This window comes from Talpa europaea, assembly GCF_964194135.1.
Source record: "Talpa europaea genome assembly, chromosome: 14".
NCBI classification, from domain to species: domain Eukaryota; kingdom Metazoa; phylum Chordata; class Mammalia; order Eulipotyphla; family Talpidae; genus Talpa; species Talpa europaea.
The window spans coordinates 82,604,709-82,622,551 of NC_140082.1; the positions used below are offsets into that span (position 1 = coordinate 82,604,709).

Consider the following 17,843-nt stretch of genomic DNA (forward strand, 5'->3'; position numbering starts at 1 on the left):
ATCTTTTTTTAGTGGGGCACATTCATCAGACTCATGGATGTAAATTTTCCTTAGTGCCCATCTGCATCTCTCAGTTGGTCCTTGGATTTGAAAGCAGAGCGCACAGCATAGAGTAGAATGTCTTCCTATGCACAGCCATGAAGTGAAGTCTCCTCCAGCCCTGAGAGCAACCCTCACCCTCATCCAGGGAAGGTGGGGGGCTCAGATACCAGTGCATCCCCTGGGGTGGTGCGTCCCTGTACCTGTCTTGGCCACCTCCTTGCTCCCACCCCACCCCGAAGAACACTGGTGAGTCCCTTTCTCCCTGGGTCGATATTGCCTCTTAAATGGAGCACGATATAATTATACCTCTGCACTGGTTATACCACTTTTACTGTGCCTCTCTCATCCAGCCCCATCTGTAAAACCGCTTTTAAATTGTTGTGCTTCTGTTTGGCTGGAGAGGGTTATAAAGGTAAATTGTCTCTCCACTGCTGGCTTTTAATAAGGCGAAGAGTATTAGGAAAAAATAGTCATTTATGTGATGGAAGGCAGTTTGCACACTTGCAGGTGGGGTGTGGTGGTGGCTCTGTGAAATGGTCAGCAGGCGACGTTGTCAGCCGGCCGGCGTCTGGGTCACTCAGCGAGAGTTTAGAGGGAAGAAACCGGACCAAGAGCTGGAGGGTGTGTTTACAGCCAGCACCTCCTGCCTCCCACTGCCTCCCTGCAGCCCTGGCCCTGCTCCCTGTTCAAGCCCTAGCAGGACTGCAGCCAATGTATCAGCTCGCCTTCAAAGGCTTTCTCCTGGGAGTCCACCATACTGAACTGTCAGCTCCTGGATTCAGTAGCCGTTTCTTTTCCTGTGAAAACAAAATCATGTTTTCTCCCTAAATAACACCCTTGTGGAATTGCCACGCTCTCCAGTCTCCATCCAGCACATTTTACCCCATGGACTTCTTGGTTTCTATCCGCCCTCAGCTGCTCTGCTTTGCCTCCTTAGTTTGCACCAGATGCAGCAGACACCTGGATTCAGGAAGAAACTCCAGGCCTCCCCGAGGGAAGGCAGTCACCTTCTCTCAGAGCAGGTGGAATCTGGTCTGAAGAACACAGGGGCTGGTACAGCGTCCCTACCATCCCCCACCAGCCAAAGGTTACTCCCCCAGATCACAGAAGGCCTTCCCAAGTGAAGGTGTTAACGTCCTGCTAATTCAGTTATCTGTCAGCCCTTGCTGGAGCCTCCAAAGGCTTCCCGTGTTTCCTGTTTGATGCTGAGTGTAGACTAAGAAAAGTCCCCCTCTGTGGCACATCTCTCTGGTGGTCGCACACCAGCAGGCAGGTGTCCCCAGGTGCCATCCTATATGAGAAGATTTGGCCCAGTTGGAAGCCCCATGCTCACCCTTCCCAGCCCAGGTATCCTGTCTCTCAGGGATGGGCAGAAAGGTAACACCACCTCATTCACTCAGGTGGACCTCATTTTTTTTTTTTAAGATTTATTTATTTATTTATTTATTTATACAAGCACTGGGTACAGTCAGGGTGAGAGAATTCACCAGAGCCAGAGTGGGGAACAGAGCAGGCAGACTGACCAAATACATTGCTGAGGGGAGCAGTGGGTGCGGCAGGAGAGATCTGTTGCGCCATGTGGGACCCTTGCCTGTGGCCAGGGATCGAACAGGCACTGCAGAGGCTGCGGGCAGCTTTGCAGCCCAGCGCTCAACCAATGTGCCACCAGGGGAGGCCCACATGTGGACCTCTTTTAGGTGAGGAGTCCCACAGGTGCAAACAGGTGTGCTCAAAAACAAAGGAAGTTCCTTGCAGTGAAATGTTGGGGGCTTAATAGAAGAGCCGCTGAGAAGTCCAGGCAGGTCATGGAAAGCCCAGGGGCTCTTAACTACCTGGGGCACCAGGACATTGGCCTCTGTCCCTCATGGATGTGCCTCTGTGCCCCAGGTGAGAGCGACGTCCTGCACTTCACCTCCACCAACACATGGAAGAACCGCATCATCATCACCTGGCACCGGTACCGGCCCCCGGACTACAGGGACCTCATCAGCTTCACCGTCTACTACAAGGAAGCGTGAGTGTCTTGAGTCTCTGCCCTCCCCGCTGTCAAGGTCCATCCATCACCATCACCATGGTGACAGCTACAAATGGGAAAGTGTTAGCTTGAGGCCTGGCTTTCCTCCTTGGGTAATTAGAGAGCTTTGATAAAATAAATCCAAAGGGAAAAGTTTGTTTTCTAGAGCATTAGTTCAGTCCGGACATTCATAGACCAGGATGGAGGGGTGATTGAAATAGTGTTTCAGCCTTGGCTTCCTCTGGAAGCCGCAGGGGACAGGATGCCCTGTGTGTCTTACATTTTTCCTGATTTTCCCCAAAAAAAGTCCCAGGCTTTCCTCTTGCCCTCAGGTGACACCAGGCAGCCCAGGCAGCCCAGACTTACCCTCCAGAGGGCAGGTCTTCTGGGTCCTGCTTCCTGTGCACCTATGCCCAGGGATTTGGCTTCCCCAGAGCCATCCCTAATGGCAGCATTGGGTCCCTCCTGCTACTGGCGCAGGGGTCTTGCTGGGAGGGTCATAGCTTGCGGAAAAGCAGGGCTCGGGGTGTCAGACACTCACTGTTCTTGTACCTCGGAGCCTGGTGTCACATGATGTCAACAGAGAGAAGGGTGCTGGTGTCTGTTCCAGGAGCCAGCGGCTCTCTAGCTCTCTCCAGGGACAGATACGGAATCCCTACCCACCCCATGTCTGTGCAGAATATTCTCTGTGACGGTCCTCCCTGCGCTTTGGACATGCTGATTGGACATTTCACGAAGGAGTAGATGCTAGTTTCTGAGACAATCCAAAGACAAAATACTTGATTGTTGTACAAAACTTGAGCAACCAGAGTGGTTTGTGAGCATAGTAGATACTCAGAACTAGGTTGTAGAAACCAGTTTTGTTTGTTTGGTAGCATGTCTTTTTTCTCCAAATGTTATCCTTTATCTTTACCTGATAAATGACTGCTTAGTTTTTCTTAATGGTTAAAAAAAAAAGTCAAAGTTAGCAGAAAGAAAAATTGCATTTGCAGGTGTTTTTAAGGAGCAATCCCCATACCTCTAGAACAAACTCTTCCCGAGCCAGCAAATTCGGTCCCATAGTATGTAACACTGGTAAAACCCAGAGTCTGCTGCTTCATTTTATTCTTCTATAAAAATCTAATGGACGATTTGTTTGATTTAGGACTCCCATTATAGAAAGTGGGACGTGCCAGGCCCTTGGGGAAGGTTTCTGAGAACTCTGATGTCCAAGCCTGGAAACATCCTCTGAGCTTTACCAATTGTCTTTCAGGCCCTTTAAAAATGTTACAGAATATGATGGGCAAGATGCCTGCGGCTCCAACAGCTGGAACATGGTGGACGTGGACCTCCCTCCCAACAAGGACATCGATCCTGGCATCCTGCTGCACGGGCTGAAGCCCTGGACGCAGTACGCTGTTTACGTTAAGGCCGTGACTCTGACCATGGTGGAGAATGACCACATCCGTGGGGCCAAGAGTGAAATCCTCTACATTCGCACCAATGCTTCAGGTAGCCAGCCACTCCCCCTGCCCGTGCCACCCCAGGATTCTGCACGCGATCACTGTCCTTGCTTATAGAGGTAGTTGGAGAGCTAGCCCCACTTGTGCCTGTGGTCACTCTGTCCTGGACTGTCTGCCCATGGATTCCAGCCTAGGTATAATAATAGATCTTGTTCTTATTCCCACCCCTAACACTATGCTCTTCTGGGCCATTTTCTGGACTTGGTACCATTTTTCATTATGTAACTGTCTGCTGTGGGCAGACAAGCCCAGGTCCCCCAGGTTGCTGGGTTGGTTTCATTGGAAGGCCCAGCCAGGAGATGGCTTTCTCTGGCTGCCCTTTTTGTTTATTTTGATAGCGGAACCTTCAGGAACCGAAACCACGCCAGTCTGTGTTCTGTGACCTCCCCTGGCTCTTTGGTTCTCTGTCTTCATTCTGCAGCCCCTCAGCTTCCAAGGGCAAACCTCAGATGTAGTGTGTTGTGGACATTCAAAGTATGCATTGGCGAAGACGGTCCACCCCAACCTTTATCTTCATTGTCTAAAGCACCTCATTTGTCAGCTCCAGACCTGGAACTAATGGAAGCAAACATTTGTGTGTCTATCTCAAGTATATAAAAACCAGTTTAGAGCAACAAGACATGCATTATGTTTAGAGTCACCAGTAAACATTCTTTGATGAGACCTTTGTTAGTGTGGGTGGGCTGTCTGGGATCACCGATTAGTTAGCACAAAATAAACTTAACTGGCCAAGAGGAAGAGAGGGTGACATGAGGGTGGGGAAAACCTTTTGCTCATACACCTGCTTCTTCCTTTTCTCCTGTCACTCACCCTCAAATGTTTACAGAAATACATGTGACACCGACATCCAATCCTGGATGAGAGGGTGAGGGGATTATGTAGAGCAGAGACTCAAAGGCATCAGAGTAAGATGTGCATCTTAAAATTTGGAAGTGATTTATTGCAGCTAATTTGAGAAAAATAAGAATCTTTCCTCACAGTGACAAATTCTTAAGAAACTTATGTTCTTTCCTGAAAGGCCAACGTGAAATTGAGTTAGTTGACTCCTTTTCAGCCCCTGTCCTTATAGGTGGTAAGGGAGAATAATTTCTTCCGCTTTTTGGAGCCCCTATTATGAAATATCGAGGGGTAAGCTGTTTCTGAAATAGTTGTGCTTATGTATTCAATGGTTAGCTTTTCCCTGAATGAAGCTGGCAGTATTCCTAACTTCGCCCCAAAGTGATATTCTTTAGGGTATTCAGAACCTTCTCTATGGCATCACGGGCCATAAAGCACACAGACACTGTTCACCCCCTTCAGTTTTAAAACGTGACAGTCATGTTGCTTAATCAACATATAGGATAGGGGTCTCTTATACTTTGGAAAACTCACTGAAATCGGTGCTTTCTTGTGACCCCAATAAGAAGATGATTTCAGGGGTCCTAGAGGCATTCGCCCTTACACACAGGACAGCTCCTGGCCTGGGCTTGGGGTAGTAAGGAGAACACGATCAAATGATTGTGTGTCTGTGTGTCTGAGTTTTCAGGCTGCTTTTCATCGTCGTGTCTCAGTCAGTCCACTGAAGCATGATTAAGGCGTTGGGGAATGTCCAGGCCCTTCACCTTGCTCTTTCCTCAGCTCTCTTACGGTTGTGCATGTGTCTGCACACGCCCAACACACACACTGTCCCCTCTTCCACTTTACTCTTTCATTTGGACTTTTTGTCATTTTTATCAGCAGTTCAAAAATCTAGCACGAAATAAAGTCAGTCAGTATCACCATTTGCTAAAACTGGAGGCGTCAAACATTTGGGAAGCAGCAGTTGTCCTAAATGAGGAAAGCCTGGTGTTTGAATTAGCCGGAGACCCCGAGACGTCCATTCTGGCCCTGGAGTGCCCCTGCAGCCTTTCCTATTTGCAGCTTGGCAATGTTTGTTTTCACAGAGATTACCTGAGAACAGATATTACAAAGAGAAGTGCTGGATTTTAAATTAATACTATCTCCAAACAAGCTTCCATTTTGTATCAGTGTCTCCTTGGTGTCTGACAGCCTGGGCTCGTGCCATCATCTGAAATGTCTTCTGTGCCCCTTTCCAGTGCCTTCCATCCCTCTGGATGTTCTTTCGGCATCAAACTCCTCTTCTCAGCTAATCGTGAAGTGGAACCCACCCTCCCTGCCCAACGGCAACCTGAGTTACTACATTGTGAGGTGGCAGCGGCAGCCGCAGGACAGCTACCTCTATCAGCACAATTACTGCTCCAAAGGTGAGGCTGGGAGTGGGGTCTGTACAAGCCGCTGCCCGGCCCCAAGGTGACAGAGATCGGGTGGCGGGGAAGCCTTCCTTGGAAACAGCTGCGGCCTGGATTAGGGGTGCTGACAGCTAACGCTTTGCCCTCTCAAGCATGTAACTTGGCTTCATTTCCCCTCTCCTCGGTCTTCTCTCTTCCAAGCAGACAAAATCCCCATCAGGAAATATGCTGATGGCACCATAGATGTGGAGGAAGTGACAGAGAACCCCAAGACTGAAGTGTGTGGTGGAGAGAAAGGGCCTTGCTGTGCGTGCCCCAAGACTGAAGCTGAGAAGCAAGCAGAGAAGGAGGAGGCGGAATACCGCAAGGTCTTCGAGAACTTCCTGCACAACTCCATCTTTGTGCCCAGGTACCAGTGGCATCTGAACTGTCTCTAGGCTGGTGCTCCCGGGGCAGGTTCTGATCCTTTTCTCTCTACCTGGGCAGTTGATGGGTTGGTGGCCTCGGGGCCACACCCAGCAGCCACCAAGACAACAATAGATGCAGTTAACAGTCAGGTGGAGTGAGGCGAGACTTGTCTGTTTATTCTCCATCAAAGGCTGTGGCTACATTGCTGTCACTCATTAGGAAGGTGGTGACTAACTGTGATGGCCACAGAACTGTACACTTGACAGTAGTTAAAATGGAATTTTTTTTATAAGGTGGAAATTTATTTTTTTTTAAGATTTATTTGTTTATATAAGAACTGGGGTACAGTTAAAGGCGCGGGAGGGTGAGAGAATTTACCAGAGACAGTGGGGAACAGAACAGGCAGAAGGACCAAAGACACTGCTGAGGGGAGCAGCGGTTGACACAAGAGAGGTCTGCTGTGCCATGTGGGTATCTCCCTGGCCCGCTGGGAATCGAACCTGCGCTGCCTAGGCTGTGGACAGCTTCACAGACGCTCAACCCGCTGCGCCACTGGGGAGGCCCATAAAATGAATTTTTTTAATTAAAATTTTTTGTTTTATCACAAAAAATAAATAGCTTTCAAAAAAGTAAAGGAGAGCTCAGCAGAACAGCCCTATGATGTCTGGGAGAGGAAATAGAAATGAAGTGGAGGCCAAGGGTTCCCTTTACTTCCTGAGGGATTAGAGGGTGTAATTTGGGAACCACCTCAAGCCTGAAATCTGGGCAGAGGAGCTGGTTCAGCCCAGGAGGGCCCCTGTCCCCACATGCCTGTATCACTGGGACCATTCTGCCTGCTCTGCTCCCACCCTGAGGGGCACTAGAGGCCTGGGGTTGTAACAACAAATGGCTTTTAAAGCCTTTTTTTTTTTTTTTTTTTTTTTAGCTGTCAAGTGACTCTCCTGATGTATGTGTAATAGTCAGAGATAGCCATCTTACTTGGAAAAACTCAATAAAATACCAAATAATGACCTTTTAATACGGAAAATGCTGTTTCCTTTTCAGAATGAAGCTCTTTGTTGCTTCATGATTTCTGTCTCTTCCCCCCAACCCCACCACCTGCCATGACGTTTTCTCTGATGGTAGATTACAGGGCTGGGGTTCACTTCTTAGTCCTTTCTGCATATCAGGTGTGGTTCTGAGAATTGGGAAGTTGAGGACTAGAAAAGAACACAAAGGGGTTTAAAACTAGAGTGACTGGGTGACTTCTCCAGCATCCTGATTAATGGTTACTTGGGGATTTGGTCCTCCTTTCTCAGACTTCTTTCCTTATCAACACGGCTCTTTCTGGCTGGGCCAGAGGAGGCCTCACTAGGGAACTCCCTGTAGACACAGAGGGTGAATTTAGAGTGTCCCAAACAGGTTGGGTGGGAATTGTCTGTTTATTCTCCATCAAAGGCTGTGGGTACATTGCTGCCTTGTCCCACTCACCTCCCAGAGTCCAGGTTGTGAGCCTAGGATTTGGAAAGGTTTTCCTGAAGGGCCCTTTGCTTTCAGTTTGTAATTACAGGACGATCCCCAGTGCCATTTTGTACACCCCAGCTGTGCCCTTGAGCTCAAGCAACAGGAAGGCAGACTTGTGTTCACCAGATATTATCGATTCATTGGATGCATGTCCTTGAGTACAAATAAGTTCCCTCTCTGCCAGATCCGCTGAGGAATGCATGTCTCCATACCTGCCATCCTGATCTCTCTCTCTAGGACAAGTCTTCTCTCTTATCACAGAACATTAATAAATACCGGGGTTTGCCCGTGGTGCAGGGCCACAGTTGATGAGCACCTACATTTGTTGGTTTCCTGCATCCTACTGTGACATAGATCTGATGGGCATATAATTTCCAATGGAGCTCAGGCCAAAGGAGAAAAGAAGTTCCTCTTTTATCATCAACTAAATTGTCCAAGGATGATTTATATTCCTTTCAATTCATTCTAAGGACTGATTATTTGGGAGTTAAAACCAGCCAAGTCTGAGTCAGTCTGTTGTACATCATCCAGGTGCCCTGTTTTGAAGTAGGATGGAAGTTAGAGTCCGTCAGTTGCTTTCTGGAGTTGATTTCGGGTGATAGACCTTCCACAGCCCCCTGCCGTTGTTTTTCAATTCCATCATTTGCTTAAAGTAACCGAAATGTGGGCAGCTATTGGAGTGGGAGGCGTTCTCATCAGAATAGGTGGTGTCGTGGGTGGCAGCCGGTGATCATATTTGCTCTGGGTCATACCATTTGGAAATGCAGCTGTTTACAAAGAATTTGGACATGCTGTTCTGCTTGCCCCATAACTTGTCTTTCTGCTCTTGTCCCATGTGGCCTCCCTCCCCCAGCCCCTGCCTTGGTGTCAGCGGTAACACCTCTGCAGTCTCAAACCAGCTTATTGAGTGACCCTAATGGTGTAATCACAGGGAGTGGGGTGGACTGTGGGAGGGGGTTGACAGTATGATTTTGCAGTGGATTAAACCTAAGAACTTCTCACAGGTGCAAGTGGGTGTTGTGTTGACCTTGTGTGTTACGTTGGTTTTGAAGAGAAGGCAGAAAATTAGTTCTGAAAGGTGTTGACAAACAGCCTTCCTAGCAATAAATGTGGTTTCTTGTGTCCTTCCCTCCTGGGAATGTGGGTGAACTTGCAGGGATGAGGACAGGGCATGATCAGCCTCATTTCTTAACCTCTCCTCCTCAGTATTGCGAAAGTGAATGCAGACGAGCCCTGAGCCCCAGGCCCTGCCTGTGACTCTGCCTGTGGAGTGAGCATACCTGTGCTCAGCATCCACATTTTGGCTGGGGCCAGGTGTGTCACTGAACCCAGGAGGTGACAGTGCTCTCTGCAGGGAATCCATGACCTGGGCAGATGCTCCCCAAGCCTCATGCTGGGCCTTCCTGGTTTTCCACTCCTGGGCAAGTAAGGCCCAGCAGGATGCCTGCTGACTATCTGGTGACCCATGAAGGCCCCCTGGGTGCCTCCCTGCTTGTGGGAATCTGCTTTCTCCCCCGTGTGAGGGCTGATGAACATTCCTGCTTTGTGGGCTTGGCCTCAAGTTTCCATTACCAGATGAGAATTGTCCCCCTTGCTTACCCCCTCCCCGCCTATTTGTGGGATGTGTGATGACACCCAAGAGCTTCAGTGGGGAGTGGACGGCACCTTCCCCTGCTGTCCTCTGCTGCTCACCCAGGGGTGGCCCTTTCTTTCTCTGGGTGCTCACAATCTGTTGCATTGGTGCCTATAAATACTAGGAGCCTATTTTTAAGGCTCCTGGCGGGGAGCAAAGAAACCCTTTTTTCTGTATCCCACAAAAGTAGCCATTGGAAAGGTCACCCGCTTATCCACTGTCCTGTGGTTGCTGCTTAGTGCGGCTGGTAGGTCTGTCACCTTTGCTGCTCAGCCGTAGCTCTGCGGGCTGGATGGCACTCGCCTCTGGGATGCTGCCTCGCCAGCAGCGCGGGGGTGTTTGTTTGCTCCAGGTATAACTGAGTAACCATCCTGGGAGCCAAGGGGCAGTTTGTGTGCCGATTCTGAGGTTTGCAGAGTAGAGAAAGCAAAATAAATAACCAAGAGGGAAATCCCCATTTTAGTTGTTGATTCTTATCCAGGGGGGCTGAATAGCTCCTTTGATTCCAAGCTTGAGCTTTTTCCTCTGCTTTCTGTTACTGTTGCCCAAGTCGTAAAGAGACAGAAGAAGGGGAAGCACTAACAAGCTGAGCTTCTCTCTTCCTTACAGACCTGAAAGGAAGCGGAGAGATGTCATGCAGGTCGCCAACACCACCATGTCCAGCCGAAGCCGGAACACCACGGCGGCGGACACCTACAACGTCACAGACCCGGAGGAGCTTGAGACTGAATACCCTTTCTTTGAGAGCAGAGTGGATAACAAGGAGAGAACTGTAATTTCTAACCTGCGACCTTTTACTCTGTACCGCATTGACATCCACAGCTGTAACCACGAGGCTGAGAAGCTGGGCTGCAGTGCCTCCAACTTTGTCTTTGCAAGAACCATGCCTGCAGGTATGGTGTGATCCAGCCCGCCCCACTGCTGCGTCACTCACAGCCTGATGGAGAATGTCATGATTTGTGGACATGGAGTCTGACCAGTAGGATGATGACCTTAAGTCTCAGTCCTGGTATTATTAAACAGTGGAGATCATTTGTAGGCAGCATGGTAGACCCGCGCTCCCATCCCAACCTCTCTAGACAAGGGCTGGGAACTCAATTTGGGATCAACCACCCTCTTCAACTTGGGTCAGATTCCCTTTGTGCCCTCTGCCCCCATTTGTGTGCAGGTAAATTGCCCCGTCCATCTTGAGTTCTCACAGATTCGGGGAGATCCCCATGTGAATCAAGGTCATCTCCTGGAATAGCCTTTTCCAGCTCGTTTGACCTTCAGCTTTCCCAGGTCAAGGCTGCCTGTCACCCAGCAGTAGTGCCCCCATCTCTGGGAGTAGGCGAGCCACCCAGTGCTCTTCTGTTCAGGGAAAGAAGGTAGTAGAAAGACTGCTGAGATGGCTCCTGGGCATGGTTCTGGCGAGGACATGCACTCTGCCTCTTGATAGCGGCCAGGCTCCCGGGTCTCAGTTTCCTCTCCCTCCCTGGGGAGCTCTAGCCCAGCTGATGGCTCAGAGCCTTTCCCAGCTGTCACTGGCAGTGAGGCTTACTCACTGCCTGGCTCATTGCTTTGAGAAGCAAAGGAAGCAAGCAGGCCCCAACCCCCTCTGCTCACAGTGGGAAGAACTGGGGCAGTGGCGAGGCCAGCCTCTCGGCAGCCTGTGTCCTCATGCCTGTGTAGACACTGCACTGGCCGTGGGTGCAGGCTGGGACCTCGAAGGAGCCAGTTCTGGCCTGAAGTTCATGGTGCTATGGCTGCTGCTACTTGTGTTCCAGGGCCTCTCCTAGCTCCTTTTGCAAGTGGTGACAGCAGAACACCAGAAATAAGTTACTGCAGTTGGCAAGCTCTTCCTACTCTGCTTGAGAGCACATTTCTTTGTTGGGTTGGTGGGGGGAGGTAGCCATGGTGGCATCTTGAGACTCACAGGTCTTGGGTTGCTCCAATTGCAAAACCTCTGCTCTCTGTGTGTGTGTGTGTGTGTGTGTGTGTGAGTGTGCGCACATGTGCATGTGTGCGTGCCTGCATGTGTGCATGTGCACAGCCAGTTCATGGGGAGTCTTCATGGTCCCTGGCCGTCATCTTGCACACATGAATGGGGGTGGGGAGCTGGGACTATTCTTAGATCAGCCCACTGTCTGCCTCCTTCCTCAAGTTCAACTTAATCGCTTGTTGAAATTGTCACACAGAGGGAGCAGATGACATTCCAGGACCAGTGACCTGGGAGCCGAAGCCTGAAAACTCCATCTTTTTAAAGTGGCCAGAACCTGAGAATCCCAATGGGTTGATTCTAATGTACGAAATAAAATATGGATCTCAAATCGAGGTAAGGTGTGGTAGGGTCTGGGTATGTTTCCATCACAGCTAATGCACGTGTTACCATACGACAGGTCACCTGCTGCTTACCTGGACTCGATGGTGGTCAGTGAGGACTGGGCCTTTCTCCCAGCTCCACACTCTGAGAAGCACCTGGAGCAGACAGGGAACTGGGCTGTCCTCACCCTCAAGACACAGTTGATCCTTGAACAGCACGGGTCAGAACTGCCAGGGTCCACTTCTACATGGACACGGCTCCCCTTTGACCGAGGTTGGCCACATGTACTGTGTGCTGACTCTAAGTGACACTCAGATTTTTGACAGCATAGAGGTCTGCACCCCTAACTCCCAAGTTGTTCAAGAGTCAAATGTATGTCTTTGCAGAAAGCAGCCTTACAGCACAGACTAGATGGGCTCCTAGTAACCTTTGTTCCTTCTAGAGTTCTTTTTGATTACAAAGAGTCACTTGATTGCAGCTTGGGGGTACCTAAAGTCACAGAAGGATGACCGCTGGTTTTTTCTCTTCTTCCAACTCAGAATTACTGTTAAGTGGGAGGTGGGAGTTCAGGCAGCAAGAGAACTAACGCCTGCGCTTGGCCTCCCCCAGGATCAGCGGGAGTGTGTGTCCCGGCAGGACTACAGGAAGTATGGAGGGGCCAGGCTGAACCGCCTCAACCCGGGGAACTACACGGCCCGGATCCAGGCCACCTCCCTCTCTGGGAATGGGTCGTGGACAGATCCTGTGTTCTTCTACGTCCCTGCCAAACGTAAGGCTTGTCAAGGAGTCTCTGGAAACTGCCGGTGGCCTGGGCTGGGAAAGTTTCTGAGTTTCTACAGGAACAGAAGGCTTGTGCTTCTGCTAATGCCTGGTTGGGGGAACCAGCTTGGTCGTGAACTCCCTGTCTCATTTAACAGGCAACACCAGGGTCCAAACCTGTCTTTGGGGGAAGTCAGCAAGAGCCCTGGGCTCTGCACCTGGTTTCTGTCCAAAGTCCTTTTGCTCGGCATTGGATGGCCATCCTGCCTGCTGCCTGGTCAGGGCATAAATTCCTTAAGGGTAACAGAAACTGGGGGAAACCCCTAGCCTTCTCCAGGCAGGCATCTCCACAATGACACTCCAGACAGAGATGGGCCCCACTTCACACATGCTGGTGAAATATACTCCAAAACTCACCATGCTCACTCCCAGCACAGAGGCTGGGTCATGGTGTGACTCGATGCTCAAGCCGTCAGCCAGGCAAGATTCTTAGAAAGTTGTTCTGTGAAAGAATTGCAGGTTTTAAAGCTGAGTTTTGTAAAATATATAAGCAGAACGCGGGCATGCTAGGCTGGCTAAGAAAATTCTATGTCTTAATTGGTGATATAAATATTCCTTATTTCCATATTGAGTCTCTACAAATTTTGTATTAGAAACCCAGGTTTTTAGATGATTTTTTTTGTGCTAGTAATGAATGGGACCAGACTTGGATAAGTGTTCCTGATCTGTTCTCACACAAAGAGAACAGCCTTACCTTGCTTAGTGGGGCTACTTTTTGGGTCTAAGGGGGAGACCCCCTGCCTGGTCCTGGTGTCAGCATCCATGTGGCTCCTCTCTGGAGTCTCGGTTTAACTCAGGATTCAGATAATCCCACAGTCTGCCCCCTTATGGCCTAGTAGTGATAGTGGTGAAGATGTCAAAAGAAGGATGGAGGACAAAATTATACAGCATTTGCTGAGCCCGGCTCTCTGCCTAGGTCAATGACCATTCATGGAAGCAAATGCACTTACTAAATAAAATGAATCAAGATTCTGAAATGCAGATTTCAGGTTTTAGGGGTCAACACATGACTAGGGCGGATAATTCCATCAACTAAAATGCAGTGAGCCCTCCATCAATGTCATCCTAGGTTCTTGGAAACTGACTTTAAGCAAAATATCAAGTAGCAACAAAGGTCCTGGAATAAGTCACTTTGTTCGACCTCAGCCATGACTGTTGTGTTTTTCTCATCAACATTCTAAGGAAACCACGTGGTGGGTCAACTCACCCTCTCTTATCGTTTGGCCTTGTGCCTTCACATTGGTCCTTCAACCCTTCCAGAGCCGTGGCTTGCTTCTCTTTGCGTCCACCCCTTAGGAACAGAGCCTAGGTTTGGGGGCCTGGCTGTGGTCTTTGAAACAGTAGCCTTGGCTTCTGGGGGTCAGTGCACTTGGCTCACCTTCAGAGCGGGGTGCGTTCTGCTCCTCCTCTACCACTGTTAACCCCACGAGCGCTGTGATGGAAGCTTTCCAGCCAGAGTTGGCTGCTGCACAGGGAACTGAGGTCTGCACGCCTGCTTTGCTATCGGGAAGTTTTTCCTTATGTCAGACAAGGCTCTCCTACTGCAGTTTAGTCTCATTTCCTCTTGTTTAATCCTCCGAGGAGAGGGAAGCTTTCTGGCGGCGGTGCTCTCTGAGGAAGCCTTCGTGTGCTTGAATACTATTAAATTACTCTTCAGACTTTTCTTCTCCAGACTAAATAATCTCAAGTCTTTGGCCTTTTATTGTAGCTCAGGCTCAGAGACCAGTTCTCTTAGCATTTAATCATTTTGTTCCTCTTCTCTGGATGTTTTCCAGTTTCTCCCTGTCCCTGTTGAAATGTGAAACTTGAAAAGAACCCAGTACAACCTGACCAGGAACATAAATGATACAAACACATGAAATAAGCCTCAGAGAGAAAAGAAAGCTCTTCCGGCTTCCCAAAGGCAAGGCCAGCTTGCCAGGATCTCCAAGAATTAGCAAAGGGAGGAGCTTGCATCTGTTTTTGAGAGCTATCTGATAAAATGGAACTGGCCTTACTAGTCCCTAAAGGGTAATCATAATATGACTTAAATATTGAGTTACTGTAAATTAATTGAAGTTAAACTAAAAATCATAGTAATTGTTCACGTTATTAGTGGCAAAATCATCATTGATGGGTGATTTATAGTAGAAGCGCCATGGTCCCCAATGAGATCCAAGCCCGTTTTCACATCGGCATTTTCATTTGGGTGTCCCTGAAGTACCTTAGATTCCTCAGGCCAAGATCCCAGTTGCTCCTCTCAGAATAGCTCTTCTTCCTTAGTTCCTGAGCTCAGTCAGTGGCCCCAGAATCCTTGCACAGCCTACACTGTGACCTCAGAGCCACCCCTCACCTTTCATTCTATCCAACCACCCATTTCTCATTCAACCCATGTCTCACTGCTTCAGCCTCTCAGACAGCTCTGGGATTGCCCCTTGTTGCCCCCACCACTGCCTCAGGGAGCTTATTTCTGGGGAGAGTTTAAGTGGGAGGTGCAGGAAGCCAGGTTCCCTACTCGGCTCCAGGGCCTGTATGGCCCTGGGGGGACAGCTCATTTCTGTGAGTCCTCTGCATTTCTGGAAGAAGAGCCATGTTTCTCCTTGAGGTCTGAGCTACAGAAGCTGTCCAGCTGCCCTCCATCACCCCCCAGCACAAGGACAATGACGAGACCTCACCTCCCTGCCCCCAGCCCTGCAGGCTGTCATGTGGCACTGCCAGCTCTTGGGTACTGGACTCTCATGCAGTCACTGTGGGACTTAAGAGACTCATGGCAACTCCAAATCTGCAGATGGTGTTCACAGCCCCGACTTCTCCCACTGTCATTTCCAAGCTGCCCCCTGCGCTTAGCCCCTGGACTCCCGTCCCTTCCTGTCTGTGTCCTTGCCATACACTCAGTCCCTTTTCTGGTTGTCACTCGACCTCTGGACATACTGATTTCCGGCGTCCAGCAGACTCTTTAAGGGTGTGAATCAGCATCCCCAGCGCCATCCTGGCTTCTGTCTCAAGCACTGGGGCGTGGGTGAGCGGAGTGCGGAGTGGGGCTCTGGCTATAACCAGATTCTGATGTTTGGGAGAATTCAGAGCAACTGTGGCAAAGGATGCTACAGTTGTTTTTCTTTTGTTTTTTTAACTTAATTGCCTGTGAGGTTGTGTTTGGATAGACAGAGGTCGCTATCACTTGAGCTCCGTGCTTAGCGGCTTTTGGGTCAATGACAAACCACGTCTACGATGGTGGCCTCAACGGCTGTGCCACCAGCCCAGTGTGTGGTGGCTCACCCCGGCGGCTCCTGCAGTCACCCTCTGTGACGTTCACGCAACAGTGAAGCCACCTAAGGCTGCATTTCTCCAAGTGTTTCTTTGCTGTTAAGCAACATGTACCCGTGTGTTTCAGAATCTCCATTTTATTTAGCAACTGCATTTGTTTCCATGAATGGCCATCAAACTGCCTACAAAGATTATTTTATTTCAGTCCATCATTTGAGCTATTCAGAATACACTGTACTTCAAAAAAAAAAAAAATAGAGTATACCCCTCTGCCTGTGCTAATTTAATTTTATTTCCTATAACTCAGGGTGGGGTTTTTTGGGGTTTTTTTGCTGGAATTTCTGATACAGTTTGCTTTTGGGAATTACTAGCCTATGATGGGACAGTAAAGGAATTTCCAGGGAAATATTTCTATTCGCCCTAAACATAAACAAATAAAGTGAGAAGATTGTTTACCTTGTGACATTTTATCGCTCCCCTTTGTTCCTGCAGCAACCTATGAAAATTTCATCCACCTGATCATCGCCCTGCCTGTGGCTGCCCTGCTGATCGTGGGAGGGCTGGTGATAATGTTGTACGTCTTCCACAGAAAAAGGTGAGTGACCCCCTGAAATGGTCAGATGCTTTGCACCTGAGCGGAGGTTATCTTTTTGAGGATTTTTGTGGAAATATTTTACGGTTGGGGAAAAAGAACATTTTTTAATGATTTGATAATAACAAAAAAGGGAGGGAGCAGAGTGACTCATCCCTGCTCTGGTCACCCCACCACACACACTGCTGCTTATGCAGAGTTTATCCAAGATGATGGATAAACGTGGTCAAATCAGTCTTTTCCTTGATAACGAAGTAAAGAAGCACACGTTTCTTAAAAAGCACACACCTGAGTGAGACCTTTGAAGAAGGTGAGCATGTGTCAGCAGAGGTGTGCTGGACCCCAGGCCTGAGGTGGGGGAAGCTGTCAAGGGGGTGAGGTTGCACCCTCTCTTTCTCTGCTGATGCTTATTGAAACTGACTAAATAAAACAGATAGGACAAAGATGAAAGTATCCCCAGAATTGTGTGGCGAGAGCTGTCCTTAACCTAAGTTTTCTCCTTTTCCACAGAAATAACAGCCGGCTGGGGAATGGAGTGCTGTATGCCTCTGTGAACCCAGAGTACTTCAGCGCGGCTGACGGTAAGCTTCTGTGCTAGGATTTGAGGTCCCTGTGACCTTGTCTTCATTAACGCTTCTGATTTACTTTTTTCAATCAGACCTTTTAGCAGGCCACTGAATATGTCAAAAATTCTGGACTCTAGGGGATGCCCCAAGGAAAAATAAGACTTCAGAGATGAATTTGGCCAGCACAGCAATCACTTTATTTAATTGCTCGAGATTTTATGCTAGAATGAAGAAAGCTGTTTCCTAGTTGCATCTAGTTGGAGGGTCTGCTGCAGCTGACAAAACAATCCTGTTAAACTAGCTTCAGCTAGTTTCATATCACTGGTCATCAGGTCACTTCCAGTTTCCCTGCCTTTTTTTATCATGGGGTTTTTCTGTCATTCCCTCCTGACTGGGGTCATAGGATTTATATTCTCGTGGCCCATTCATGTCACCTTTGGTAAAAACAAACATGGGCCGTTTGGAATTTTAAATGGCTGCGATCTGACTTAAAAGCTGGCTTGTACTCGTGGTTATTTCTTTATTTCTCTTTTTGCTGTCTTAGCTTCCTCATGGTTTTTCAAACCTTGAAAAGTCAGTCTGGGTGAGATGTTGAGTTTCAGGACTCAGCAGTGACATCTCATGAACCTGTGCTTTTCTTGTGTCTTAGCTCCTGAGGCGATTTTTTACGCCTGTCTCTGTAGATGAGGAAATAAAGCTCAGAGAAACCCACCTAGGTCCCTAATTGGGCATCTGAGTTATCAGAGTGACGCTACCCCAAATCTCTGGTTGATGTGACGCTGTCTCCATGTGACAGCCACAGGGCGAGCAGGCTAGCTGACCTACAGGATGAGCTGGTTGGGGTTTGTGGAATGAATAAAGCAAGGCATGAGAGGGGGTGGTCATGTTTAGGCAGTGCTTGTCTTCTTGCTTCAGAAGTGAAAGTAAGTTTGCAGTAGACATGAAATAAAGAGTGGTAATTATTCTAGCCAATTAGCCCAATCAAACAAGA

The 17,843-nt window shown here is 48.9% G+C and overlaps 1 protein-coding gene across 1 annotated transcript in view; it reads left to right on the forward strand.

The window, feature by feature from the left end:
• The window catches only part of IGF1R (insulin like growth factor 1 receptor), a gene marked incomplete at both ends in the record, with an annotated part of 262,553 nt that overhangs the window by 222,958 nt on the left and 21,752 nt on the right, over positions 1 to 17,843 (forward strand). The window contains 9 exons of the mRNA XM_084254394.1: positions 1,930 to 2,056; positions 3,309 to 3,547; positions 5,634 to 5,801; positions 5,991 to 6,195; positions 9,940 to 10,223; positions 11,508 to 11,644; positions 12,242 to 12,401; positions 16,187 to 16,289; positions 16,797 to 16,867. Of these exons, the coding sequence (XP_084110520.1) occupies positions 1,930 to 2,056; positions 3,309 to 3,547; positions 5,634 to 5,801; positions 5,991 to 6,195; positions 9,940 to 10,223; positions 11,508 to 11,644; positions 12,242 to 12,401; positions 16,187 to 16,289; positions 16,797 to 16,867 (1,494 nt within the window). The remainder of the gene's footprint in view (positions 1 to 1,929; positions 2,057 to 3,308; positions 3,548 to 5,633; positions 5,802 to 5,990; positions 6,196 to 9,939; positions 10,224 to 11,507; positions 11,645 to 12,241; positions 12,402 to 16,186; positions 16,290 to 16,796; positions 16,868 to 17,843) is intronic.